This window comes from Oncorhynchus mykiss, chromosome 7 (genome assembly GCF_057628025.1).
Source record: "Oncorhynchus mykiss isolate SJ-2025 chromosome 7, ASM5762802v1, whole genome shotgun sequence".
NCBI classification, from domain to species: Eukaryota; Metazoa; Chordata; class Actinopteri; order Salmoniformes; family Salmonidae; genus Oncorhynchus; species Oncorhynchus mykiss.
In genome coordinates this window covers 45,456,463-45,480,843 of record NC_143028.1, presented here as the reverse complement: position 1 = coordinate 45,480,843, position 24,381 = coordinate 45,456,463, and the positions used below count along the sequence as shown (strand labels likewise).

Here is a 24,381-nt window from a genome sequence, read left to right as displayed (position 1 = left end):
TGAGTTGTTTAGTTTGTATTTTAGTATATATTTATACACTGTGCATTCACAGCCATATACCATATTCAATAAAAACATGTAAAAGTGTTATATCTGAATGAGTTTTATGGACCGATTGAATATAATAAAATGCTTTTTACTCTGATTTATTTCAAAATCCCTTTTCAAATAGTGGTTCAATTACTTGTAAAGTCCTAAAACAAATGTTATTTCCAACTTTTGTTATATGACCTCACAGAAAGCCATATGGTCTAATGTTCTTCTGTTTTCCTGAGGTTCATAGCAGGACATTTCTAAGACAATATGCACTCTCTTTATCTCTCAATTTATCATATACACACACATGCACCACATAAAATCCACCCTAAGTCTGATTTCTTGCAGACTCATTAGTAAGAACCTGTCGACCTAACCGATACCCATGGCCAACGTGAGGGACTCCCTCAGCCTCTTAGCTGGCTCTTTGTCCATAATGATGTGGCTGGGTCTTTGAGGGTTGGCTTTTCCAGTATGGTCCTTGAGCTGTTGGCTCTTTGAGGGGCTCCCCTTATCACTGGCTGCCAGCTGCTGCTGGGCACAGGGTCTTCATTAGCAGTTAAACGTGCTGGGTGCACAGCTCCCGTTCAGGGATGGGGAATGATTGACATTATCTTGGCCGGGGTGAGATGGTGTATCGGCGTCCCGCTGTTTGCATTGTCTCTAGAGGGGATTAACTAGAGGATTAATTAGAGCTACCATAGTGACGCCTAACCATCTTTCCCCATAGACCTGCCTGCCTGGTCACTGCCTGGCCAATGGGCTGCTTTTACTGTTTAATGGAACATGCTGACACTGAGGTAAATATAATGGACACATAGAGCAGGTATTTCAGTCTGAGCATTTGTGTCAAATAAACAGTATCCATGACACATGCAATGTGCCATATCGAAACTGTAAACTAAACTGTCACTAGTAGTAGATTGATCTTGGGAAGATGAACGCTCAATTTTGGAATGTGTGAGTGTGAGGGATAGACAATATTGGTTTATTATCTCTAGCGCTGTAGTAAAATATAAAAAGACATAACTTTCTAGTGCTGTAGTGACATCATGTTCTCGACAGATGGCAGAGTTTCTCTGCATTGTGAAAACAACTTGATTCAAGGCATGATAGCACAGAGTTTAATCTTCTACCGTAGGTAAGGAGAACATTACTGAACCATGCCGTGGCACTGTAATACGTTCATGCTAACATATTAACATCTTCTCTGATGGCATTAGTGATAAAAATAGGTTTGGTTGACTGCTTCTCAATGCTTCACAATAAGACAGTACTGTGTGTCTCTGAGAACGTATTTATTTGAAAGGCCAATCTCTATCCTTTACTCTTATCCCTGCTCCACCATGTTGAGCGCTCAGGAGCAATATTGCAAACAAAACCTGCAAGGCATATTCATGGTAGTTTCGTAAAATGACCTAGTTTGGATGTACGTGACTGCAACCGTTCATATAGACTCCTGGCCACACTGATATATAGTACCTCAAACTTGTTTGAATTGTTCAGTGACCGTTTAAAGACTATTTAAAAGCACAAACTAGGATGGGACCAAACAACGTAATGGCAACCCTGTACGAACCACTCTGAGTAATGAGTGCCAGCCTGGTGGTGAATAAAGAAAATGATGTCCTGGAAGAACATCACAGACACTCTCTGGCTCATTTACATCTGAGGACTAGAGTGGTCCACCCATCAATAGAGAGGGAGAACGAGGGGGGGGGGGGTGAACGATGGAGAATAATATGATGTAGTTGTGGCGATTTAGTACAGGTGGCACACAGATGGGACACGGACCCGGTTAATGAGTCACTGCCAGAGGGCCTGGGGACGTGACATCATGAACCAGACGGAGCCCTCTGGCACTGCTGGATAAAGGTACCCGGTGTGCCACTCCACATTACCATGAGATGCTTCCCAGTCGTTTGATCTGTGGATTACTACCCACCCCCAAGCTGGCACAGTTTCACTGTGGATGTGGCAGATCAGGAAACAAGACATTATTAAATATTTATTTAACTAGGCAAGTCAGTAAAGAACAAATCCTTATTTACAATGACGGCCTACCCAGGCCAAACCCTAACGACGCTGGTCCAATTGTAAGACACCCTATATACTGCATGCAAATTTAACCAGGACCCCAGAATGATTATATTACTGATGTAGTGCTGTAAATATACACTGAGTATACCAAACATTAGGAACACCTTCCCTCAGAACAGTGCCAGTTTGTCTGGGCATGGACTACGGTGTTGAAAGCGTTCCACAGGGATGCTGGTCCATGTGGACTCCAATGCTTCCCACAGTTGTGTCAAGATCATTGGATGTCCCTCTGGTGGTGGAACCCAGCAGCATTGTAGTTCTTGAGACAAACCGGTGCACCTGGCACCTACTACCATACCCTGTTCAAAGGCACTTACTTTTTTTTGTCTTATCCATTCACCCTCTGAATGGCCCACATACACAATCCATATCTCAATTGTCTCAAGGCTTAAAAATCCTTCTTTAACCTGTCTCCTCCCCTTCATCTACACTGATTGAAGTGGAATTAACAGGTGACATCAGTAAGGGATCATAGCTTTCACCTGGTCAGTCTATGTCAGGGAAAGAGCAGGTGTTCTTAATGTTTTGTACACTCAGTGCATATTATACATGACAATCCCTTTTGTTATTGTCCAACCTAGTAGACTAATACCTACTGAGGATGAGGCCTGGGTTGAGGATGAGGCCTGGGTTGAGGATGAGGCCTGGGTTGGCACTAAGCTTGGGCTGATGTTTGGGGTTGAGCTGAGGTGAGGTCCAAGCCTTACCTGCTATGATCTTGACTGGGACACCTCATAATTGCTCACGTTGGTATGTAGGTATGTAGCTGGAATGAGATGTGGGTCCAGTACTGTATGTCCCAGGTTCTAATCTGAAAGTGGGTGAGAGTTAAAGCAGTGAGGGCTGGTGATCGGGGGATGCCCAGTGTGCATGGAGGTGTAACAGATGGCGTTAATACCAAACAGAGGGCTTACTGTCACCCTGTATTAAAGGGATACTTCAGGATGTTGGCAATGAAGCCCTTTATCTACTTCCCCAGATTCAGACGAACTTGTAGAAACCCTTTTTAGGTCTCTGACATAAATGCAATGACTGGAAGTTAAAACAATGACTGGAAGTCTAACTGCTAGCATGCGAGTAGATACCATGGACTTCCAGTCATTGCACTAAGGCTACTTGGCATTGGCTCTACCTATAACTTCCTTCATACTGGACAGAGACCTAAAATTGGTATCCACAAGTTCATCTGAATCTGGGGAAGTACAGTACCAGTCAAAGGTTTGGACACACCTATTCATTCAAGTTACACTTTTTTACATTGTAGAATAATAGTGAAGACATCAAAACTATGAAATAACACATTCGGAATAATTTTGCATTCTTCAAAGTAGCCCCCCTTTGGCTTTGACAGCTTTGGACACTCTTGGCATTCTCTCAACCAGCTTTACCTAGAATGATTTTCCAACAGTCTTGAAGGAGTTCCCACATATACTGAGCACTTGTTGGCTGCTTTTCCTTCACTCTGCGGTCCAACTCATCCCAAACCATCTCAATTGGGTTGAGGTCGGGTGATTGTGGACGCCAGGTCATCTGATGCAACATTCCATCACTCTCCATCTTTGTCAAACAGCCTTTACACTGCCTGGAGGTGTGTTAGGTCATTGTCCTGTTGAAAACAAATAATAGTCCCACTAAGCGCAACCAGGTTGGATGGTGTATTGCTGCAAAATGCTGTGGTAGCCATGCTGGTTAAGTGTGCCTTAAATTCTAAATAAATTACCAACAGTGTCAACGGCACTGACACACCATCACACCTCCTCCTCCATGCTTCACGGAGGGGAACCACACATGCGGAGATCATCCGTTCACCTACTCTGCGTCTCACAAACACACAGCAGTTGGAACCAAAAATCTAAAATTTGGATTCATCAGACTAAAGGACAGATTTCCATCGGTCTAATTCGTGTTTCTTGGCCCAAGCAAGTCTCTTCTTCTTAGTGTTGTCCTTTAGTAGTGGTTTCTTTGCAGCAATTTGACCATGAAGGCCTGATTCACACAGTCTCCTCTGAACAGTGGTTCTTGAGATGTGTCTGTTACTTGAACTCTGTGAAGCATTTATTTGGACTGCAATTTCTGAGGTTGGTAACTCTAATGAACTTATCGTCTGCAGGAGAGGTAACTCTGGGTCTTCCTTTCCTGTGGCGGTCGTCATGGCGCGTGATGGTTTTTGCACTTGAAGACACTTGAAATTTTCCAGATTGACTGACCTCCATGTCTTGAAATAATGAAGGACTGTCATTTATATTTACTTATTTGAGCTGTTCTTGCCATAGTATGGACTTGGTCTTTTACCAAATGGGGCTATCTTCTCTATACCACCCCTACCTTGTCACAACCCAACCGATTGGCTCAAAGGCATAGAGAAGGAAAGAAATTCCCCAAATTAACTTTTACCAAGGCACACCTGTTAATTGAAATACATTCCAGGTGACTACCTCATGAAGCTGGTTTAAAGAAGACCAAGAGTGTGCAAAGCTGTCATCAAGGCAAAGGGTGGCTACTTTGAAAAATCTCAAATCTAAAATATATTTTGAACACTTTTCTAGTTACTACATGATTCCATGTGTTTTTTCATATTTTTGTTGTTTTCACTATTATTCCACAATGTAGAAAATAGTAAAAAATAGAAAAATCCCAAAATCCCGAGATAAACACACCATCCTCATCAACACACCATCGGGACAGCCAAAGGCTCTCATGCACAACTATGTGAAGGAGTGGGTCCAGTCTTTTAAGAGAGGACTCTGCATGTTCAGAGAAGGAAATCCCCTCCTGCCCTCCTGAACCTCAGGCACGATTATGGGCTTTAGTCAGCAGAATATAGAGAGAGCCTGCAAATCTCTCTTTATCAACATAATCAACATCTGAGGTTGACAAATTGCAGAGTGTAGCCTTTCATTGTTTTATCTCTTTTCGCCTTCCAACAGTCATTTCATCCCACTTGATTCATCAATTCCAATGTCAGTTACTATCAAAGGTCAGTTATTAGGCTACCTATATCGCTGTGCAGTGTGTGTGTGTGGACTGACACTGCGCTGTTAGGGTGACTTCTTACCATGGTAATTGGACACACATGATGAGGGGGAGATGGTCAGTAAAGCCTCAGCCATTCCTGTCACGCGTCTTCTATTCACCAGCCTGGGCCCCCCGTGTGTGTGTATCTATATGCTGTGTGTGTGTGTGCGCAGAGTGTGATAACACACCAGCATTCTTCAGTTGTAAATAATTGAATCAGGCTATTTAAGTCCCCTCAGAGCGGAGCTGTAATTCGGTGCAGTTTTGCTCTTAAGGACCGGTAATTATGCCTGTTAGGGACTTCCAATACATCTCAAGACCTTCACTTCTTTCTCCAAGTAGGGAACAAGTTACATCTGTGCTTTTAGACATGTCGAGACAAGGTGCTGTATGAAAAGGCACATTTTCCAATGAAAATCCGGAGACCAACTTCTGTCCACATGCCTAATGTGATCTAATACTCTCTTGCTTATACAGTATCAGTCAAAAGTTTGGACACACCTACTCATTCCAGGGTTTTTCTTTCTTTTTTTACATTGTAGAACAATAGTGAAGACATCAAAACTATGAAAAAACACATGGAATCATGTAGTAACAAAAAAAGTGTTTTATATTTGAGATTTTTCAAATTAGCCACCCTTCTTCTTGATGACAGCTTTGCACACTCTTGGCATTCTCTCAACCAGCTTCATGAGGTAGTCACCTGGAATAAATTTAAATTAACAGGAGTACCTTGTTAAAAGTTAATTTGTGGATTTTCTTTCCCTCTTAATGCCAATCAGTTGTGTTGTGATAAGTTAGAGGTGCTATACAGGAAATGGTCAGTCAATCATGAAAATTTCAAGAACTTTCTTCAAGTGCAGTCGCAAAAACCATCAAGCACTATGATGAAACTGGCTCTCATGAGTTCCGCCACAGGAAAGGAAGACCCAGAGTTACCTCTCCTGCAGAGGATAAGTTCATTAGAATTAACTGCACCTCAGATTCCAGCCCAAATAAATGCTTCACGGAGTTCAAGTAACAGACACATCTCAACATCAACTGTTCAGAGGAGACTGTGTGAATCAGGCCTTCATGGTCAAATTGCTGCAAAGAAACCACTACTAAAGGACACCAATAAGAAGAAGAGACTTGCTTGGGCCAAGAAACACGAGCAATGGACATTAGACCGGTGGAAATCTATCATTTGGTCTGTCTTCAAGGCAAAGGGTGGCTACTTTGAAGAACCTAAAATATACACTATATTTAGATTTGTTTAACACTTTTTTGGTTACTACATGATTCCATGTGTGTTATTTCATAGTGTTGATGTCTTCACTATTATTCTACAATGTAGAAAATAGTCAAAATAAAGAAAAACCCTTGAATGAAAGGGTGTGACCAAACTCCTGACTGGTACTGTGTATGTAAACGAATGATAAAAAGTCATTATTGTGAATTATAAAAGTCATTTTTTTGAGGACACAAGTGAGTTAACACATTCAGTACTCTCTGCTTCTGGGATCCCAGCAGAGACAGGAGAGTTCTCCATCTTTATGTCTCAGCTGTCCGTCCATCTGACCACCATCCCATGTGCATACCTCATAGTTAACCAAGACACAGCTTAGTGTTCTCAGAACAGAACCATCTCTGACACACTAGAATAGAAAGATGTGTTCTGTGTGCATCGCTGGGCAATGTGGTAGTGTTAACAGTCATGGTCATGATCCAGGAACAAGCTCTGGGATTCAGACTCTCTCTGTGTTTCATCCAAGGAAGACCTCTGTCCTCTAACTTTAGCGTTGTCACATGACCCTGAGTGCCGTGCATGCCTGGGCCAGTGGAATGTGAGGAACATTGGTTAATTGGCTGTCACATTCTAAAGACATTCTATTTATAGTAATCGGAATGCTCTTCATGAGCCCTAAACTGAAAACAAGAGAGTGCCAGTCAGAAGCACAAACAGACATAACAGATATACCTTGGTTAGCAGTTTCCACAGTAACAGGTGGTCTATCACATAACTGAAGTGCTTGACTTCTTTTCACTCTCTTTGCTGGCCTGGAGTACTATAGCTTCATTTGAAATATGTAATAGTCATTAGCTTGGGCAGGATCAACTTAATTCTACAAATAATATGCAAATTGAAAGACAAGCTTTTCTCGAGTTGGCATGCTTTGGATGTTACATACTTTTGACACATATCGTGATTTTCACAAGCCCCCAAACAAACACCATATGATAAACACGTATAGAAGTATCCAAACCGTGTTCCCATAAGAGTGTACTGTGTAAATATGACATAGACCACGACATTCAGTAAGACAAATAACATGTTAGAACCACTAACTAGAGACATATATTTAGAATAAATATATGGGTCTGGATACTGGTCATTGATCATATTGGGTTGAGTGAGTTTATCCATCCACAGAGATGTGTGGTCTCTCCAGTGGGTGTATTCTGCCCAGAGTCAGCCAGTCCCCAGTGGACCAGACCACTGTCACTGTCCTGCATCAACACAACTCAGGGATTGTCTTCTATGGTGCAGCCCAGAAAGCATATGGCCACAATCTGTGGCACTTCTGACAGCATCTTAGCTCTGCTTTAATTAAACACATGGAAAACCCACAGACTCTCTCTCAGTGCCAAACCATCGTCACAATGACTGACAGTACAACCCCTCTGTCCTTGGGAAATGCCCTGCAGGTCTGAGAAGAAATCAATTCATTAATATGTGAATGAATATATGGGTTGGGTTGATGAAGTAAGACTGTGCTCTGATGAGTTTGAAATGAGCTTCTGCTGCCCTTTGAATGGAAGCCATGTGTTCAGTTAGATCAATACGCAGATGACTGGCTTTTTAGTTTTGTTTTCCAAGACTCATTACTTTGGAAACAATGATGCAGTGACAATGAGCATCTCTCCAGGTATGAGTTAGGCGGTGGCAGCAGGGGCGTCATGCACCCATTATTTTAGAGGGGGGAAGAAGTATGTGACGATGGAGGCGGGGTGATCCAGAGATTTTTGCATTTTTCAAACACCTGAAACAGCTTCTTCCTGAAATCTAAAGCCATAATCATTACGCCTAATTATATGTAAATAAATATGTCTATTTTTCTGCATAGGTTACCTAAACATCTCTCTTTATCTGTTCAATTGTCATTTAAACCAAGTAAAGAAGCTTTTCTGGTAAAATCTAGGTAAAAGATTGAAGGGAATGTGAGTTTGAGTACATTTAGCAATTGCTTGCTTTTCTAAAGTCTAGCAACCTTGCCAGCAGACATGCCAGCTAAGATAGTTAGACAAGCTACTCTAAATTGATTGATAGCCTGAAATGGCTTGGTGGCTAGTTATGTTGGAAGATTGGGAACTTATCTAGCTGGCTAGTTAAATCTAACTTCATAAAATTGCTGGGTGGCTAGTATTACAGAAAAACAACAAAACATTTGTGATATATTTATTCATCAAGAAGGAATCAATTGGCTACATAGCTTGATCACATTCATTTACAAACAAACCTCCTACCCATCACCGGCAGCTCAAATCAAATCAAACGCTGTGTGTGCGTCACTCTACTCTCTCCTCCTCCTGCACCTAGTCCAGTCAGTGTGACCCCCTCTGTAAAATACAGCTGACAAATATTTTTACAAGCAATGATGATATAACGTGGGCTTAAAAATTAAGTTTAGTAATTCATTTGATAACTGAGAAATACAAAAAAACAAGACAAATCTGGGCATGACACCAGTGGCCTAGGGGGCCAGTAAAAAAAGGCAAAAAAAATACAGAATCGCTCAGTTGTCAGGACAGTAATGCGTCTCACGTTTGTGCAGCTGTTTTGGTCATAACAGTCAACAAAATTAAAACTCCTGACCACCGCAAAGTATATATGAACACTGGAAGACATGCTATCTAAAGGAACCCACATAAACACACTAATTCACCCAACATGTCAGTAGCATCCCCCTGGGCAAAAACGGATTGAATCGACGTTGTTTCCACATCATTTCAAACCCCCAAAATCAATATGACGACGTTGAACCAATGTGGAAAATGAATTGGATTTGCAAAAAGTAATCTGCGTAAGGGAATTTTGTGTTTTTGTCACCCACATTTTACCTAAATCCAATGACGTGATTGTTTCGATGATTTCACATTAGTTGACAACCAAATGTAAATCAAAACTAGACGTTGAATTGACATCTGTGCCCATTGGGATTGGTCTTCACTCACTTTTAATCTAGTGTGTGTAGTTAAATACCTGGTTTTGAGACCTGCAGTAGAAGGGAGGGGGTGGACCCAGTTTACGGGGGCCAGAGTCTTAGCTACTGTAATCCTCTGACCACATGGACATCAGACACGAGCCAATTTAGAACCCTGTCACTTCACCTTTCAGACACAATCTTGACCTGGAGCTCATTTAAGTGTAAATGTAGAGAATTAAAAACGATGAGAGAAGTAAACTACTCCTGTTGTTTTGGATGTAAAGGCTGTGTTCATTGAGGAGATAGCTTGTGAATTACAAATTGTTCTTCAGTAAAGCCCATTTGAATCCCATCCATAGTTATTCACGCGTTAATCTATAGAGATGCATCAGCAGCACATTATCTGGGTTTATATGATTAGTTCAGTTACAGCTCACAGACATCTGTTTGCAAACAATGCCACAAAGGCCCAATAGTCACAGTATTTATATCACTTCATGACCTCATGGGGGAATGACATTTACTGAGGGGTGACTTTTTAATCAGCGCTTTCGCCACGTTTTCATTCATTTATGTGTTGAGCAGATGGAGAGGGTGACTGTTCACTGTCAGACAAATGATCACACGAACACACCAGTCTCTAGTGAGGGAAACGGACACCTGTCACTCTCTGTCTGAAATACTATTTTATTCCAATGCAGGACCACATCAACAAATTACGGGCATGCATTTTCTATTCCTACATTATAGATATTCAATACATAAATGATTCTATCCATACAAAATATAAAAATATGTGGGACCTCATTTACATAGTATTTACATTGCTTCCTTAATTTAGTGAATTTATTCATTCATTTACTTATATACAGTACAGCCTATAAACTTGAGTACACTGGTATATACCTAAATCACATTGCATGAAAAAGCTGGACCTTACTGAATTGTCTGTACCTTACTGTTGCTGCATGGAAATGACATTATTATTATTACGATTGCACGTTGGCTTTGATAAATATGGTGACAGACAAGCAGAGTGCAGTGTGAGAGTCAGAGAAATATAATCAGTAATCAGGATAACTTGTTCTAAAACATTAAATGGATAAACATGCAAAACATTTGTGCTGTTAACCGTTTACCCAACTGCATATCAAAACACTGTCAACCTCACAATACTCAACAACTTCAGAAGTCTGTTTCTCTTTTCTGAATAGATTAACTATGTTAGTTTATACTGGGGGAGGGAGGGCACTTTCTCTCGACTCTTTCCATGGTGCGAATTTTAAGAGATTATGCAGTTCTTGCTTTTCCGGCGTTTGCGGGTGTGCAGCTGTCCCCCTCTGCCGCTCATTTGGTGCGGTCCGCCCACCCCCGTGGAGCTGTACTTGTGGAGGAGCTCCTGGCTGCTCAGGTACCTCAGCTGCACGGGCCTAGGAATGGGCTCTCCCAGGAAGTAACCCTCGTCCTCCGACTCAGACGATGAAGAGCAGGTGGAGCACCACTCGTCCTCATCCTCGTAGTCGTCCCAGGAGTAGGGCCCGGCGAGACGGCGGTGGGCACTGGGCTTCTGCAGGGTGAGGTCAGAGGTGGTGCGAGGGCACTGCCTGAATGGCTCCGGCCCCCTGCACCTCCCCCCTGCACTCCCAAATGTGTCCCTAGCGCCCCGCGGAGGGGGAAACTGGTCATAGTCCTCTCTGACTCTCAGCTGGGGCCTCTCCCTGCGCTCAGCGGCCAGGTGCAGGGCGTTCTCCGAGCGGGAGCGTCTGGAGCGACGGGAGCGGTGGTGATTGTGTCTCCGGCGCTGAGGGGTGTCTTCAGGGGCAGCCATGCCCGGGCCCTCTCCTCGTCTCCGCGTGCGCTCGCTGATGGGCGGGAGGCGGGCAGCGTTGGCGCTGCTCACCAGGCTGACTCTGTCCTCCTCCTGGTAGGTGAAGCCAGCTGGCAGGTGGCTCATGCCCATCCCCAGGCCTGGGGGCTCACAGTACTGCAGAGGATACTGCACCTGCACTGGGGGCTCCAGCTCCATGTAGGGCTGGCCTGAGGTGAGGCTGTGCATGGAGTCAGAGCTGTGGAACTGGACCGAGGAGTTGAGGGTGCCCATGTTGCTCTTCTCTGACACGTTCATGCCAGAGTCTTTGCTCAGGTCTGGCATGGAGAAACGAGACAGGTGCTCCTGGCGCTTCCCTCCTCCGTCTGCTGACGTTCCTTCAGAGAAACAACAGGTGGGTTAGTCAGTGGTTAACTTCATCAGTTATCCTCATTGTCATCATTATTACGTCAATAAATCTCATAACCATTGACATAATTATGAGAAAGGCATACAGTATGTAATTAGCTTTGGATCGGTTGCAGTATTCTGTGAGAAATAAATGTCCTAAGCAGTTAAATATATTGCTTCAAATATAAATCACATGAATTAATCTTCCCTCCATGGTGAATCTGGAAGAGTTACCTGTAGCATTGGACAGGGCCAGTGACTCCATGGAACCCCTGGGTGTCTGCTCTAGGGGAGTGAGCTGCTCCGTGAAGCTAAGTGCGCTGATGGGGTTCCTGCTGCGCCCTCGCTGGGAAAGCCCCACCTCCCTGTCCCTCTGGAACACATGCAGACTGACCGAGCGTTTGTCAGAAAAGCCGTTGTGGTAGGACAAGCCGTGGGGTACGTCAAAGCTTTGCTGGGGTTTCAGTTTGGGGGGATAGTAGTCCTCTGAACTCTGATGGAACCAGTTCTCATTCATAGAGCGGCCTTTCAGGGCTGAGATGGGCGGCCTCTTGGTGACACCCGTCTCCTTGGACCTGTGGTTTGGTTGGTTGCCCTGCCCGGGGGAGGTGGAGTTATATGCAGTCCTGACGTTGCATTGGCTGAGCAGATGGAGTGGGGTGGGTGTTGCTGTGGGGTCTGATCGGCCCTCGTAGGGGTACGTGTCACCCCCCTGTCCCTGGCTCTTCCATGCGGGCGGCTCGCGGGTCAAACTGGGTGTCTGGCTGGACAGACTCAGCAGGTCCATCTGTAAGGAGAGAGGGTCCACCTCACCCGAACACCTCCCCGCCTGACCCCCGTTCTTTCCAGCCTTGGAGCTGCGGCGGGACTCTCGAGTGGAGCGTGCGCTCTGGAAGGCGGAGTCTGAGGAGTCTGACCCGTTAGGCTCCTCCCCCAGGCTGCAGGAGCGCGAGCAGAAGATCTGTCCATGTTTGGGCAGGAAGGGGCGACCTAAGAGGGAGCTCTTACAGCGGGCACAGCAGAAACAGCCCTCTGTGGCGTGCCAGTGCTGACCATCATATGTCATCTGGCCCTGGTCAATGCCTGAGGGACAGAGGGGAAAAACACTTATAGGCCAAAATGTTAATGGAAAGGACCCAATAATCTTTACTCTTTTGCTCTGTAATGAGTCAATGCCTGCAACAGAGAACCACCAAGACTAATCATTGTGGAAATACTGTAGGTGCGGAATGTGAAAGATAAAGTGCTATAAGCAGCAAGGCAAATTAAGGCTAATCAAATACAAAACATCAGCTAAATATTCTAGAGGGAGAACTCCCTTATCAAAAGATATAGATATCGTCCATAAACTGGAAAATGTTCCAACTCCATTTTAATAGGAAATGAGTTGGAAGATCTAAGTAAACCTGAGTGAAGAAAGTCCCTGGGGCTACAACACTTTTACTACAGAGTTTAGGGTTAAACTCATTATGTAACATGCATTGCATTTGAAGTATGTTTGCAGTTGCCAGGGAGAACAGTCCTCGGCTAATGGCTGCCATCTGGTTTCAAATGGTTTCTGATGGTTTCAATTTATAATCAGTATTACTCAAATACTTTCTGTATCCTGTATAACAAATAATTACAGAGCTGCATGTCTGTTTGCTGAGGGCCGTGCCAGATCACAGCCTGGGATCCTGTTGAGGGATAAGCAAGCGGCTCTCTGGACTGAGAGGAAAGCACAGAGGTGGCACTGGCCCCACTGGTGATAAGGCGCTAGGTTTACCCCGTGACAAGTTGTCCTGCTTGGTTTGGTTAACGTAGAGAAACTGACCTTGTGAAAATATATATCTACTGAATCTTGTATATCAACTGATCTTTTCACCCTTTGTGAAAACGCTGTTGAGTTCATCTAGTCTGTTTTAAAAGACGCTACTTGTATCCGTGCCGTGAGGTATCTGCATGCCAGTGTTGCGTTAAATCATAGACGGTTAATTCTACTAAAAGCATGTAATCTTTGCAGCCATGCATATTTCTCCCTGAAATGTTTCTCCAAGCTAAATTCAGGTCATTCCTCTGTTCTTCTTAACATTACTGAAATCTTGCAGCTGAAATTGCGTCCCATTTGTCTTGCTTGACGTATGCCAGTGCTTTAGCTTTCTAGATTACAGCTCATGTTGCTGGATCGAGGGCCCTGCGTTGGCTCTGGTGGATGCGCGGCGTACCGATGTGCTCCCCACAGGAGTCACAGTACTCTGCGTAGAGGGACTCGAAACAGCTGCAGCAGTAGGGCCGGCCCTCCTTCATGATGTAGCGCTGGCCGCCCAGCACCGTCTCACACTCGAAACAGCAGAAGTGCTTCATGTGCCAGTGCCTGCCCTCCGCCTCCGTGCACTCGTCCGCAAAGATTATCTACAGACGGAGAGAGGGAAGAGAGGAGAGAGGGATGAGGATGGTATCCTTTATCATGCTGCTTTTCTCTGAGGTGAGGCCCTGTTCACCCTATTACAGAGAATGACAGGACAGAGGCTCAAAGGCCTGGCTGTCTGCTACCGTAGCCCTCTCTCTATCCCTCCCCATACTGACAGACACTGTCCTACTGTATTACACCATCCACTGTGTCCCCTCTTTGGGATCGTGTGTATGGAGATCTACTGAAAATCTGTGTTTAATTATTCCCATGTTATAGCACTGTATTTCAAGATACCAGATAGGAAAACAGAGGAGGCCTATATTTAAACCATCTACTGTTTTACATGGCAGTTAGTGTCACTAGCCCTTATAGTAGTCAACATACTATTTGTACTACATGTGTGTGGATGAGTATGGGAAGGCCTAGACATGTTTGAGTCTCAGAGAGGATTACTGGGGCCCGGCACATAACAAAAAACTTTACAATTCACATACATTTAAAAACATGAACATGTAGTGTGTGTGTGCATCTATCAGCTACACATACATGTGAGTACATGCACACGACAAGTAGGTCACATGGGGAGAGGCGTTGTGCCGTGAAGACTTCAAGTGTTGCTTTATTAAATAAAAAAAAAACAGGTTCTCTGTTCACTTGCGCTATATGAGATGGAAGAGAGTTACACTCGTGGCTCTGTGGAATACTGTACGTTTCCTTTCATTTGTTCTGGACCTGGGGACTGTGAAAATGCCCCTGGTGGGGTAAGTGTGTGTGTCAGTGCTGTGTGTAAGATACCTATGCAAACTATTTGGAAATCCCAACACGTTTCTTATAAAACCAAGAAGTGACACAGTCAGTCTTTCCTCAACTCTAAGCCAAGAGAGACTGGCATGTATAGCACTAATATTATCCCTCTGATTACAGACCAAGACGTGTGGCTCTGTTCTGGGCCAGCTGCAGATTTTTCTTGCTGCACTTGACCATATGACTGGACAATAATCAAAATAAGATAAACAAATCGAGCCTGCAGGACTTGCTTCTTGGAGTGTGATGACAAAAAGCAAGACCTTCTCTTACCAAACATTGAATCTATAGGTTTTGACCATGACGGTTTACAATCTAAGGTAACACGTGCTTCTACACCTGCATAGCATGCTGTTTGGGGTTTTAGGCTGGGTTTCTGTACAGCACTTTGAGATATCAGCTGATGTACGAAGGGCTATATAAATCAATTTGATTTGATTTGAACACCAAGTCATTTAGTCTCCTCAACTTGTTCAACAGCCACGCCATTCATTACCAGAGTCAGCTGAGGTCTAACACTTAGGCAATGATTTGTACCAAATACAATGCTCTTAGTTTTAGAGATGTTCTGGATCAGTTTATTACTGGCCACCCATTCCAAAACAGACTGCAACTCTTTGTTAAGGGTTTCAGTGACTTCATTAGCTGTGGTTGCTGATGCGTATATGGTTGTATCAGCAGCATACATGGACACACATGCTTTGTTCACCCACGACTGTGTGGCCGCGGACAACTCCAACACCATCATTAAGTTTCCAGATGACGACAGCCAATCACCAACAACATTGGGACAGCCTATAGGGAGGTTAGAGACCTGGAAGTGTGGTGCCAGGACAACAACCTCTCCCTCAACGTGGGCAAGACAAAAGGCGCTTATTGTGGACTACAGGAAACGGAGGACCGAACACGACCCCATTCACATCGACAGGGTTGTAGTGGAGCGGGTTGAGAGCTTCAAGTTTCTCGGAGTCCACATCACTAAGGACCTACCATGGTCCAAACACACCAACATAATTGTGAAGAGGGCACGACAATGCCTCTTCCCCCTCAGGAGGCTGAAAAGACTTGGCATGGGCCCTCAGATCCTCAAAAAGTTACACAGCTGCACCATTAAGAGCATCTTGATGGGCTGCATCACCGTTTGGTATGGCAACTGCTCGGCATCTGGCTGTAAGGTGCTACAGAGGGTAGTGCTTACAACCCAGTACATCACTGGGGCCGAACTCCCTGCCATCCAGAACCTCTATACCAGGTGGTGTCAGAGGAAGGCCCTTAAAATTGTCAAAGACTCCAGCCACCCAAGTCATAGACTGTTCTCTCTGCTACCGCACAACATGCGGTACCGGAGCACCAAGTCTATAACCAAAAGGCTTCTTAACAGCTTCTACTCCCAGGCAATAAGCCTGCTGAACAGTTAATCACATTTCTACCAGGACTATTTACATTGACCACCTAATTTATTTATTCATTCATTCATCTTAATTGTTTTGCACTGACTCCCTTGCACTGGCTCTATGCACACTCACTAGACTACCCACACACACACATACATACTACACCGACACTCCAACACTCACACACACTACATACGCTCACACACACTGCTGCGACTCTATCCTGATTGCCTAGTCACCTTTACCCCTACATACTGTATTACCTCAACTACCTCGTACATTGACACTGTACTGGTACTTCTTGTAAACTCAGCAAAAAAAAGAAACGTCCTCTCACTGTCAACTGCATTTATTTTCAGCAAACTTGTGTAAATATTTGTATGAACATAAGCTTCAACAACTGAGACAAACTAAAAAAGTTCTTCAGACATGTGAAATTGAATAATGTGTCCCTGAACAAAGGGGGGGGGGGGGGGGTCAAAATCAAAAGTAAAAGTCAATGCAGCTGGTGGCCACACCAGATACTAAGTACTACAGTGCATCTCCTCCTCATGGACTGCACCAGAGTTGCCAGTTCTTGCTGTGAGATGTTACCCCACTCTTCCTCCAAGGCACCTGCAAGTTCCCAGACATTTCTGGGGGTAATGGCCCTGGCCCCAGCCCTCACCCTCCGATCCAACAGGTCCCAGACGTGCTCAATGGGATTGAGATCCGGGCTCTTCGCTGGCCATGGCAGAACACTGACATTCCTGTCTAGCAGGAAATCACACACAGAACAAGCAGTGTGACTGGTGGCATTGACATGCTGGAGGGTCATGTCAGGATGAGCCTGCAGGAAGGGTACCACATGAGGGAGGAAAATGTCTTCCCTGTGACGCACAGCGTTGAGATTGCATGCAATGACAACAAGCTCAGTCCGATGATGCTGTGACACACCGCCCCAGACCATGACGGACCCTCCACATCCAAATCAATCCCGATCTCGGTGTAACGCTCATTCCTTCGACGATAAACGCAAATCCGACCATCCCCCATGGTGAGACAAAACCACAGCTCGTCAGCGAAGAGCACTTTTTGCCAGTCCTGTCTGGTCCAGCGACGGTGAGTTTTTGCCCATAGGCGACGTTGTTGCCAGTGATGTCTAGTGAGGACCTGCCTTACAACAGGCCTACAAGTCCTCAGTCAAGCCTCTCTCAGCCTATTGCGTACAGCCTGAGCACTGATGGAGGGAATGTGCGTTCCTGGTGTAACTCGGGCAGTTGTTGTTGCCATCCAGTACCTGTCCCGTAGGTGTGATGCTCGGATGTGCCGATCCTGTGCAGGTGTTGTTACACGTGGTCTGCCACTGGGAGGACGATCAGCTGTCCGTCCTGTCTCCCTGTAGCACTGTCTTAGACGTCTCACAGTACTGACGTTGCAATTTATTGCCCTGGCCACATCTGCAGTCCTCATGCCTCCTTGCAGCATGCCTAAGGCACATTCACGCAGATGAGCAGGGACCCTGGGCATCTTTCTTTTGGTGTTTTTCAGAGTCAGTAGAAAGGCCTCTTTAGTGTCCTAAGTTGTCATAACTGTGACATTAATTGCATACTGTCTGTAAGCTGTTAGTGTCTTAACGACCGTTCCACAGGTCAAATTGTTTATGGTTAATTGAACAAGCATGGGAAACAGTGTTTAAACCCTTTACAAAGAAGATATGTGAAGGTATTTGGATTTTAACGAATTATGTTTGAAAGACAGGGTTCTGAAAAGGGACGTTTCTTTTTTTGCTGAGTTTATATATAGCATCGTTGTTGTTGTTTTTATTGTGTTACTATAGATTTTTTTTATTTAGCAAATATTTGTCTTACTTTTTAAGTCTGCACTTTTTGGAATGGGCTCATAAGTAAACATTTCACTGTTATGTCTACACCCGTTGTATTCAGCGCATGTGACCAATACAATGTGATTTGTGTGTGTGTTTAGCAGGGTCTGCTCCTACCTCGTCGCAGGCAGAGCAGCGTGGTTTGAGTCTCTCTGCGTGGTGCCGACCACAGTAGATCTTCCCTTCCTGGTAGAAGTAGATGAGGTCCACCAGCAGCTCGTCACACATGCTGCACACGAAGCAGCCAGGGTGCCAACACACGCCGTGGCCCGCCCGCGACGCAAACACTGCAATGTCACCTCCGTTTATCTGCCCTCCACACTGGTAGAGACAGAGAGAGGGTAGAGGAGAGAGAGAGAGATAGATGGTAGAGGAGAGAGAGAGAGGGTAGAGGAGAGAGAGAGAGAGAGAGAGGGTAGAGGAGAGAGAGAGAGAGGGTAGAGGAGAGAGAGAGGGTAGAGGAGAGAGAGAGGGTAGAGGAGAGAGAGAGAGAGAGAGAGGGTAGAGGAGAGAGAGAGAGAGAGGGTAGAGGAGAGAGAGAGAGAGAGGGTAGAGGAGAGAGAGAGAGAGAGGGTAGAGGAGAGAGAGAGAGAGAGGGTAGAGGAGAGAGAGAGAGAGAGATGGTAGAGGAGAGAGAGAGAGAGATGGTAGAGGAGAGAGAGAGAGAGATGGTAGAGGAGAGAGAGAGATGGTAGAGGAGAGAGAGAGAGAGATGGTAGAGGAGAGAGAGGGTAGAGGAGAGAGAGAGAGAGAGGGTAGAGGAGAGAGAGAGAGAGAGGGTAGAGGAGAGAGAGAGAGAGAGGGTAGAGGAGAGAGAGAGAGAGAGGGTAGAGGAGAGAGAGAGAGAGAGATGGTAGAGGAGAGAGAGAGAGAGATGGTAGAGGAGAGAGAGAGAGAGATGGTAGAGGAGAGAGAGAGATGGTAGAGGAGAGAGAGAGAGATGGTAGAGGAGAGAGAGAGAGAGAGATGGTAGAGGAGAGAGAGAGATAGATGGTAGAGGAGAGAGAGAGATAGATGGTAGAGGAGAGAGAGAGATAGATGGTAGAGGAGAGAGAGAGAGAGATGGTAGAGGAGAGAGAGAGAGAGATGGTAGAGGAGTGAAAAAAGGAAGCAGGGAGAGGAAGATTTGAAGAGGAGAAAGGTACAGGGAGTGCGAGTGAGGGGGCGAGACATTGAGAGATGGTAGGGAGGGGAGAAAGGAGGGGTAGAGTGTGAAGGAGACAGAGGGACATTTAGAGGGGTGGGACAGAGACAGAAAGGGAGAGAAGAGAATCAGATGATCTAACTGGCACACAGACCTGTTACGCATAGAGGTCAGCCAGGGGAGGGAATTCAATCAATACACACCCTTAGAATAATCTGCTTCCTTACACACTCATTCCTGTGGTTGTCTGCTTAGCAAGAAACACAGTGAGTAAAACATGGATACAAACCGGGCATAAGCATAACAGAGGACTGCAGAACTTGCCTCAGGTCAGTAAGAGAATGACTAGGGGCTGAGTGTTTTTCTGAATGAAAACTATGTGGTGTAGACTAAAGGAACATCAAGATTTGTTTATCTAGACTGCTATGTACCTTCAGGAGATCAAATCTGGAAGGTACGTTCCAAGGCACAGTATAACATAAGGTGAAGAGTTCGGATCAAAAACACAGCATCAAGGATCCTATAAGCCATCAGTGTGTCAGTGTGACATTTGTTCTGGCCAAGCTACTGGGAGAGATGGGGAAAACACAGACAGGCAGATCTACCACAGTTGAGAGGCTGGGTCATGACTTGAATGTGACGCTCCATTTTTATCAGCTTCTTTTAAAATGTCAGCTGAGCTCTTCACGGGGTGAATCACAATAAAAGACAGAAATGTCGATGGGTACTGTCAGATTCTACCACAAAAGACAGGCGAGTCCTTCGCCTATACAGTATTTTCTTTGATCACTTTTGTAATGTGTTTTTTTCGTGTGAGAGATGACTATACGCGTATTTCTATCATATCCACCCAACTATGGCCCTGTATAACCTCTACCATGTGTCTGTCCTACCTCTGCCCTTCTCGTGTGAGCGCCTGTGAGTGAACCAGTCCCATTCCCACCAGAGTTACCGTACCTGCTCACAGATCGCTCCCGTCATCGTCACGGGAAATGGTCTCACATTGCCGCGGCCCAGATTCTCCCGTTTCCGTTGGTTACTGAAGAGTTTGAGCTCCCTCTTCTCTTCATCGTCCAAAGTGTTACAGTAACGCACCTGGAAAACACACAGATTATTCAAATGCAATAAAAGGGCTGCAGAGACAAACACAAATGATCCAGAGTTAGAGACACTAGAGAGTTAAGATGTCACGGTGACAAATGCCCCCTTCCCCAATATCTGTGTGCCCGGGAGGCAGACGGGAGGAGGGATAAGGGTCCTACCTCATTGTCGTGTGGGGGCAGCTGATGGAGGAGTTGTTTGATGCGGTGCTTCTCTCCTGGGCTGTTCACATAGGGAACCTTGTCCTCGGGCAGGGAGCTGTAGTAGTGATGAACCTGACGGGAGAGAAACCAGGGCTGGTCAGGCCACTACCACTAGTGACATGGTATTGAGATTGGCCCATAAGTGGCAAATTAACATTTATTGGAATCCTATAGGCTATATGAGTATTGGAAGAAAATGTCAAAAGTTTGGACACACCTACTCATTCAAGGGTTTTTCTTTATTTTTATTATTTTCTACACTGTAGAATAATAGTGAAGACATCAACTCTATGAAATAACACATATGGAATCATTTAGTAACCAAAAAGTGGTTACTACCACTTGAAACTCCTTCCACAGGAACATACACATACAGTAAATTACAGTAATGACCCGTGTGTGTGTGTCAGACAGAGGCGTAACGCTCATCTCGCTATTCAAAATGACTGCTACATTCTTCACATTATGCCGGCCAACAATGAATGTCATCTTGGTGAAATGTATTAGTCTTTCAGAGTTACACAGGGGGGGAAAGCAGAAAATCGGGGCCAGTGTTCATCAATGGCCGTGATTTCAGGAGCATCGAGCGCCAGAAGACGGAAAGAGAGAGAGGGACGAAGAGATTAGAGCGCCAGAAGTACAGGAGAGGCAATTAATATGTGCTGACCACAGGGCCACAGGTAGCCAATTTTAATGGCCCATCTATCTAATGAATGGATCTTTGGACTGGAACCTGTCAGCTTTGTCCTTGGGTGAGGTACCAAGGGCCTGGCACCAAAACTGTATGGATATCCCTGAATAATGAAGACGCCTTCTGCATTTATTCACTGCAACAAAATAATAACAAATATATAGATATTGAAAGCCTCTGACATCCAAAACACTCTGCAACATGTTCTATGACAGCAAATCTGTGATTCTTGGAAATAACACGAGGTGTACTGAGAAACGGTCTCGCACCCCCCAGAGCCAGTAAGGATGAGCAGATTGGAATAATAATAATCATAATTAGGGCCATAGAAACTACACTGAACAAAAATATAAAAGGCAACATGCAACAATTTCAAAGATTTTATTGAGTTACAGTCCATATAAGTAAATCAGTCAATTTAAATAAATTCATTAGTCAGTATCTGGTGTGACCACCATTTGCCTTAAGCAGCATGACACATCTCCTTCGCATAGAGTTGATCAGGCTGTTGATTGTGACCTGTGGAATGATGTCCCACTACTCTTCGATGGCTGTGCGAAGTTGATGGAAATTGGGGGGGGGGGGGGGGGGGACTGGAAGACGCGGTCGTACACGGCGATCCAGAGCATCCCAAACATGCTCAATGGGTGACATGTCTGGTGAGTATGCAGGCCATGGAAGAACTGGAACATTTTTAGCTTCCAGGAATTGTGTACAGATCCTTGCGACATGGGGCCGTGCATTATCACGCTGAAACATGAGGCGATGGCGGCGGATGAATAGCACAGCAATGGGCCTCAGAATCTCAGTGCATTCAAATTGCGCTCCTTCAAATTGCCATCGATGAAAAGCAATTGTGTTCGTGTCCATCTGCCCGGTACAGTAGAAACCGGGATTCATCCACGAAGAGCACACTTCTTCAGCGTGCCATTGGCCACTGAAGTTGGTTACAAAACCAAACTGCAGTCAGGTCAAGACCCTGCTGAGGATGACGAGCACACAGATGAGCTTCCATGAGACAGTTTCAGATATTCTTCGGTTTTGCAAACCCAGAGATTCATCCGCTCTCCGGGTAGCTGTTCCCAGATGATCCCACAGGTGAAATAGCTGGATGTGGAGGTCCTGGGCTGGCGTGGATACACGTGGTCTGCAGTTGTGAGGCCGGTTGGAAGTAGAGCCAAATTCTCTAAAACGATGTTATAGGCAGCTTATAGTTGAGAAATTAACATTCCATTCTCTAGCAAAAGCTCTGGAAGACATTCCTGCACCCTCCCTAAAAACTTTAGACATCTGTGACATTGTGTTTTGTGACAAAACTGCACATATTAGAGTGGCCTTTTATTGTCCCCAACACAAGGTGCACCTGTGTAATGATCATGCTGTTTATTCCGCTTCTTGATATGCCACACCTGTCAGGTGGATGGTAAAGGAGAAATTGGTAAAGGAGAAATGTCTCACTAACAAGGATGTAAACAAATGAGTGCACAAAATCAGAGAGAAATAAGCTTTTTGTGCATATGGAACATTTCTGGGATCTTTTATTTCAGTTCATGAAACACTTTACAGCTTGCATGTATATTTTTGTTCAGTGTAAATGGCCTCAGATTGAATCTTCTCTCTAATTATACAGAGAATATACAGCTTTTAAAGGATAAATCTAATAGCAGGGTTTATGTTAGAAACCAACCTCCCCCACAGCTGTTTTTCATCTCCGTTCACGGGAGAGACTGACAGCATCTAGGACACAACCAAAGACCAATCCTGACACACTATAACAAGCAACAGTGAGTGTTTATTGGACATATCACACTAACAAAAACACCATGGCAACAGCCTGCCACACATGGACAAGAAGGGAGGACTGCCATTCCAAAGTACAATAAATAGTAACAGACTGCCATTTCCTTCAATGTAAGTGTAAAGGTTATCTTTACATCTACAAAAGCATGAAATAATAAAAGCTTTAAGATTTGTACCAGATCCTCTTGGATGACAAAAGCAGATTCTTCCCTATCTCTTGTGACACTCCGTGATCTGCCTCTTCAACAGCAGAGACATCAGTAATGGCTGCTTTAGTAACATATTTGGTCTCAGCTTCCCGTATCCTGGCAACTTCCTGACATTTTATTAGCTCTGACATCGAGAGAGCGAGAGAGAGCATATTGGCTGGGCCTTCCTGAGACCAGAACAGTCAATAATGGCAGTCCTATTAAAAATGAGTAAAAGCAATGTTCAGGAAACTCAGTTCCCTTTGAATTAAAAACCAATAAACTCTGATACCTGGTTTCAGAGATAACAAAAGCATGATTATTGTGGCTGGAATGCAGCTGAAATTCTGTTTCACATTGCTAATACCATTTTGTTACTGCACAAATCCAGACATTCATTACAGAGCAAGGGGAAATCATGTTTAGTTATTCCCACAGTCTTTGTGGACTGCTAAAATATGTAGTTACAGAATGGTGACTTGACACCAGTTGAGACTGAATAGCAGGCTCCTCCTGATGGAGCAGTGGGACTGTGTCCCTGAGGAGAAACCTACACCTGGATGGAGCTCAGATTCTACAGATTAACTGGTGGTATTCACCATCTCCCTCTGTGGCTGGGCAGGGCGTTGAAAAGTACCTCAATGGGTATCCTCCCCCCACCGTGCAGGGTCAAAAAACACATTTCTATGACTGACTTGTACGTCAGGTTTGGAAGAGCTTTACTGTATATGTGGAAATCCAATGTACATAAGTATGCAACCAGCAGTAAATCCTACAAACTATAGCCTATTTCCTCAATGCAAAGCCTCTCCTTTAACGGTAACATTCCCAGTCTCACTGCCCTACTGCTTTGGAAAGCCATCCGTCAGTCTATCCTCTCCAGTCTCCAGTTTGGCAGGCCGGTGTTCTGCTGCTTTTAAAGTGGAGCTTAATTGACTGGAGGTCACGTGGCCCTTGGGGATGAAAAATGGCTGTGCTCAGCCTTGCGCGACTGAAATGGGGGATGAGTTAACAGTGTATTGACCACCCCATTGCACAGGCAATAAGGCTTGCTAACAGTTCATCAAGAAAATGAAACTCATATGTATAAAGGTTTCATTGTCTAATAAAATAAAAAAACTCCCACACACGCACACCTTCGGTACACAAGGGCCTTGTGAAGATGGTTTCTTGGATGCTCACAGGCCATGTCATGTGTTTCTGCATATCCCAGCCTAGCAAAGTCAACAACGGGCTTCTGAAAC

At 44.8% G+C, this 24,381-nt stretch overlaps 1 protein-coding gene across 3 annotated transcripts in view; it reads right to left on the bottom strand.

Moving 5' to 3' along the window:
• Positions 1 to 10,005: 10,005 nt before the first annotated feature.
• The window catches only part of LOC110527970 (prickle-like protein 2), a 113,312-nt gene continuing 98,936 nt past the window's right edge, over positions 10,006 to 24,381 (bottom strand). For all 3 annotated transcript variants that reach the window (XM_036983457.2, XM_036983459.2, XM_036983458.2), the window contains 6 exons: positions 20,417 to 20,530; positions 20,112 to 20,249; positions 18,128 to 18,331; positions 13,761 to 13,947; positions 11,791 to 12,639; positions 10,006 to 11,543 (listed from right to left, as the gene is read on the bottom strand). In XM_036983457.2, coding sequence (XP_036839352.1) covers positions 10,621 to 11,543; positions 11,791 to 12,639; positions 13,761 to 13,947; positions 18,128 to 18,331; positions 20,112 to 20,249; positions 20,417 to 20,530 — 2,415 coding nt within the window. In that variant the 3' untranslated portion in view covers positions 10,006 to 10,620. The remainder of the gene's footprint in view (positions 11,544 to 11,790; positions 12,640 to 13,760; positions 13,948 to 18,127; positions 18,332 to 20,111; positions 20,250 to 20,416; positions 20,531 to 24,381) is intronic.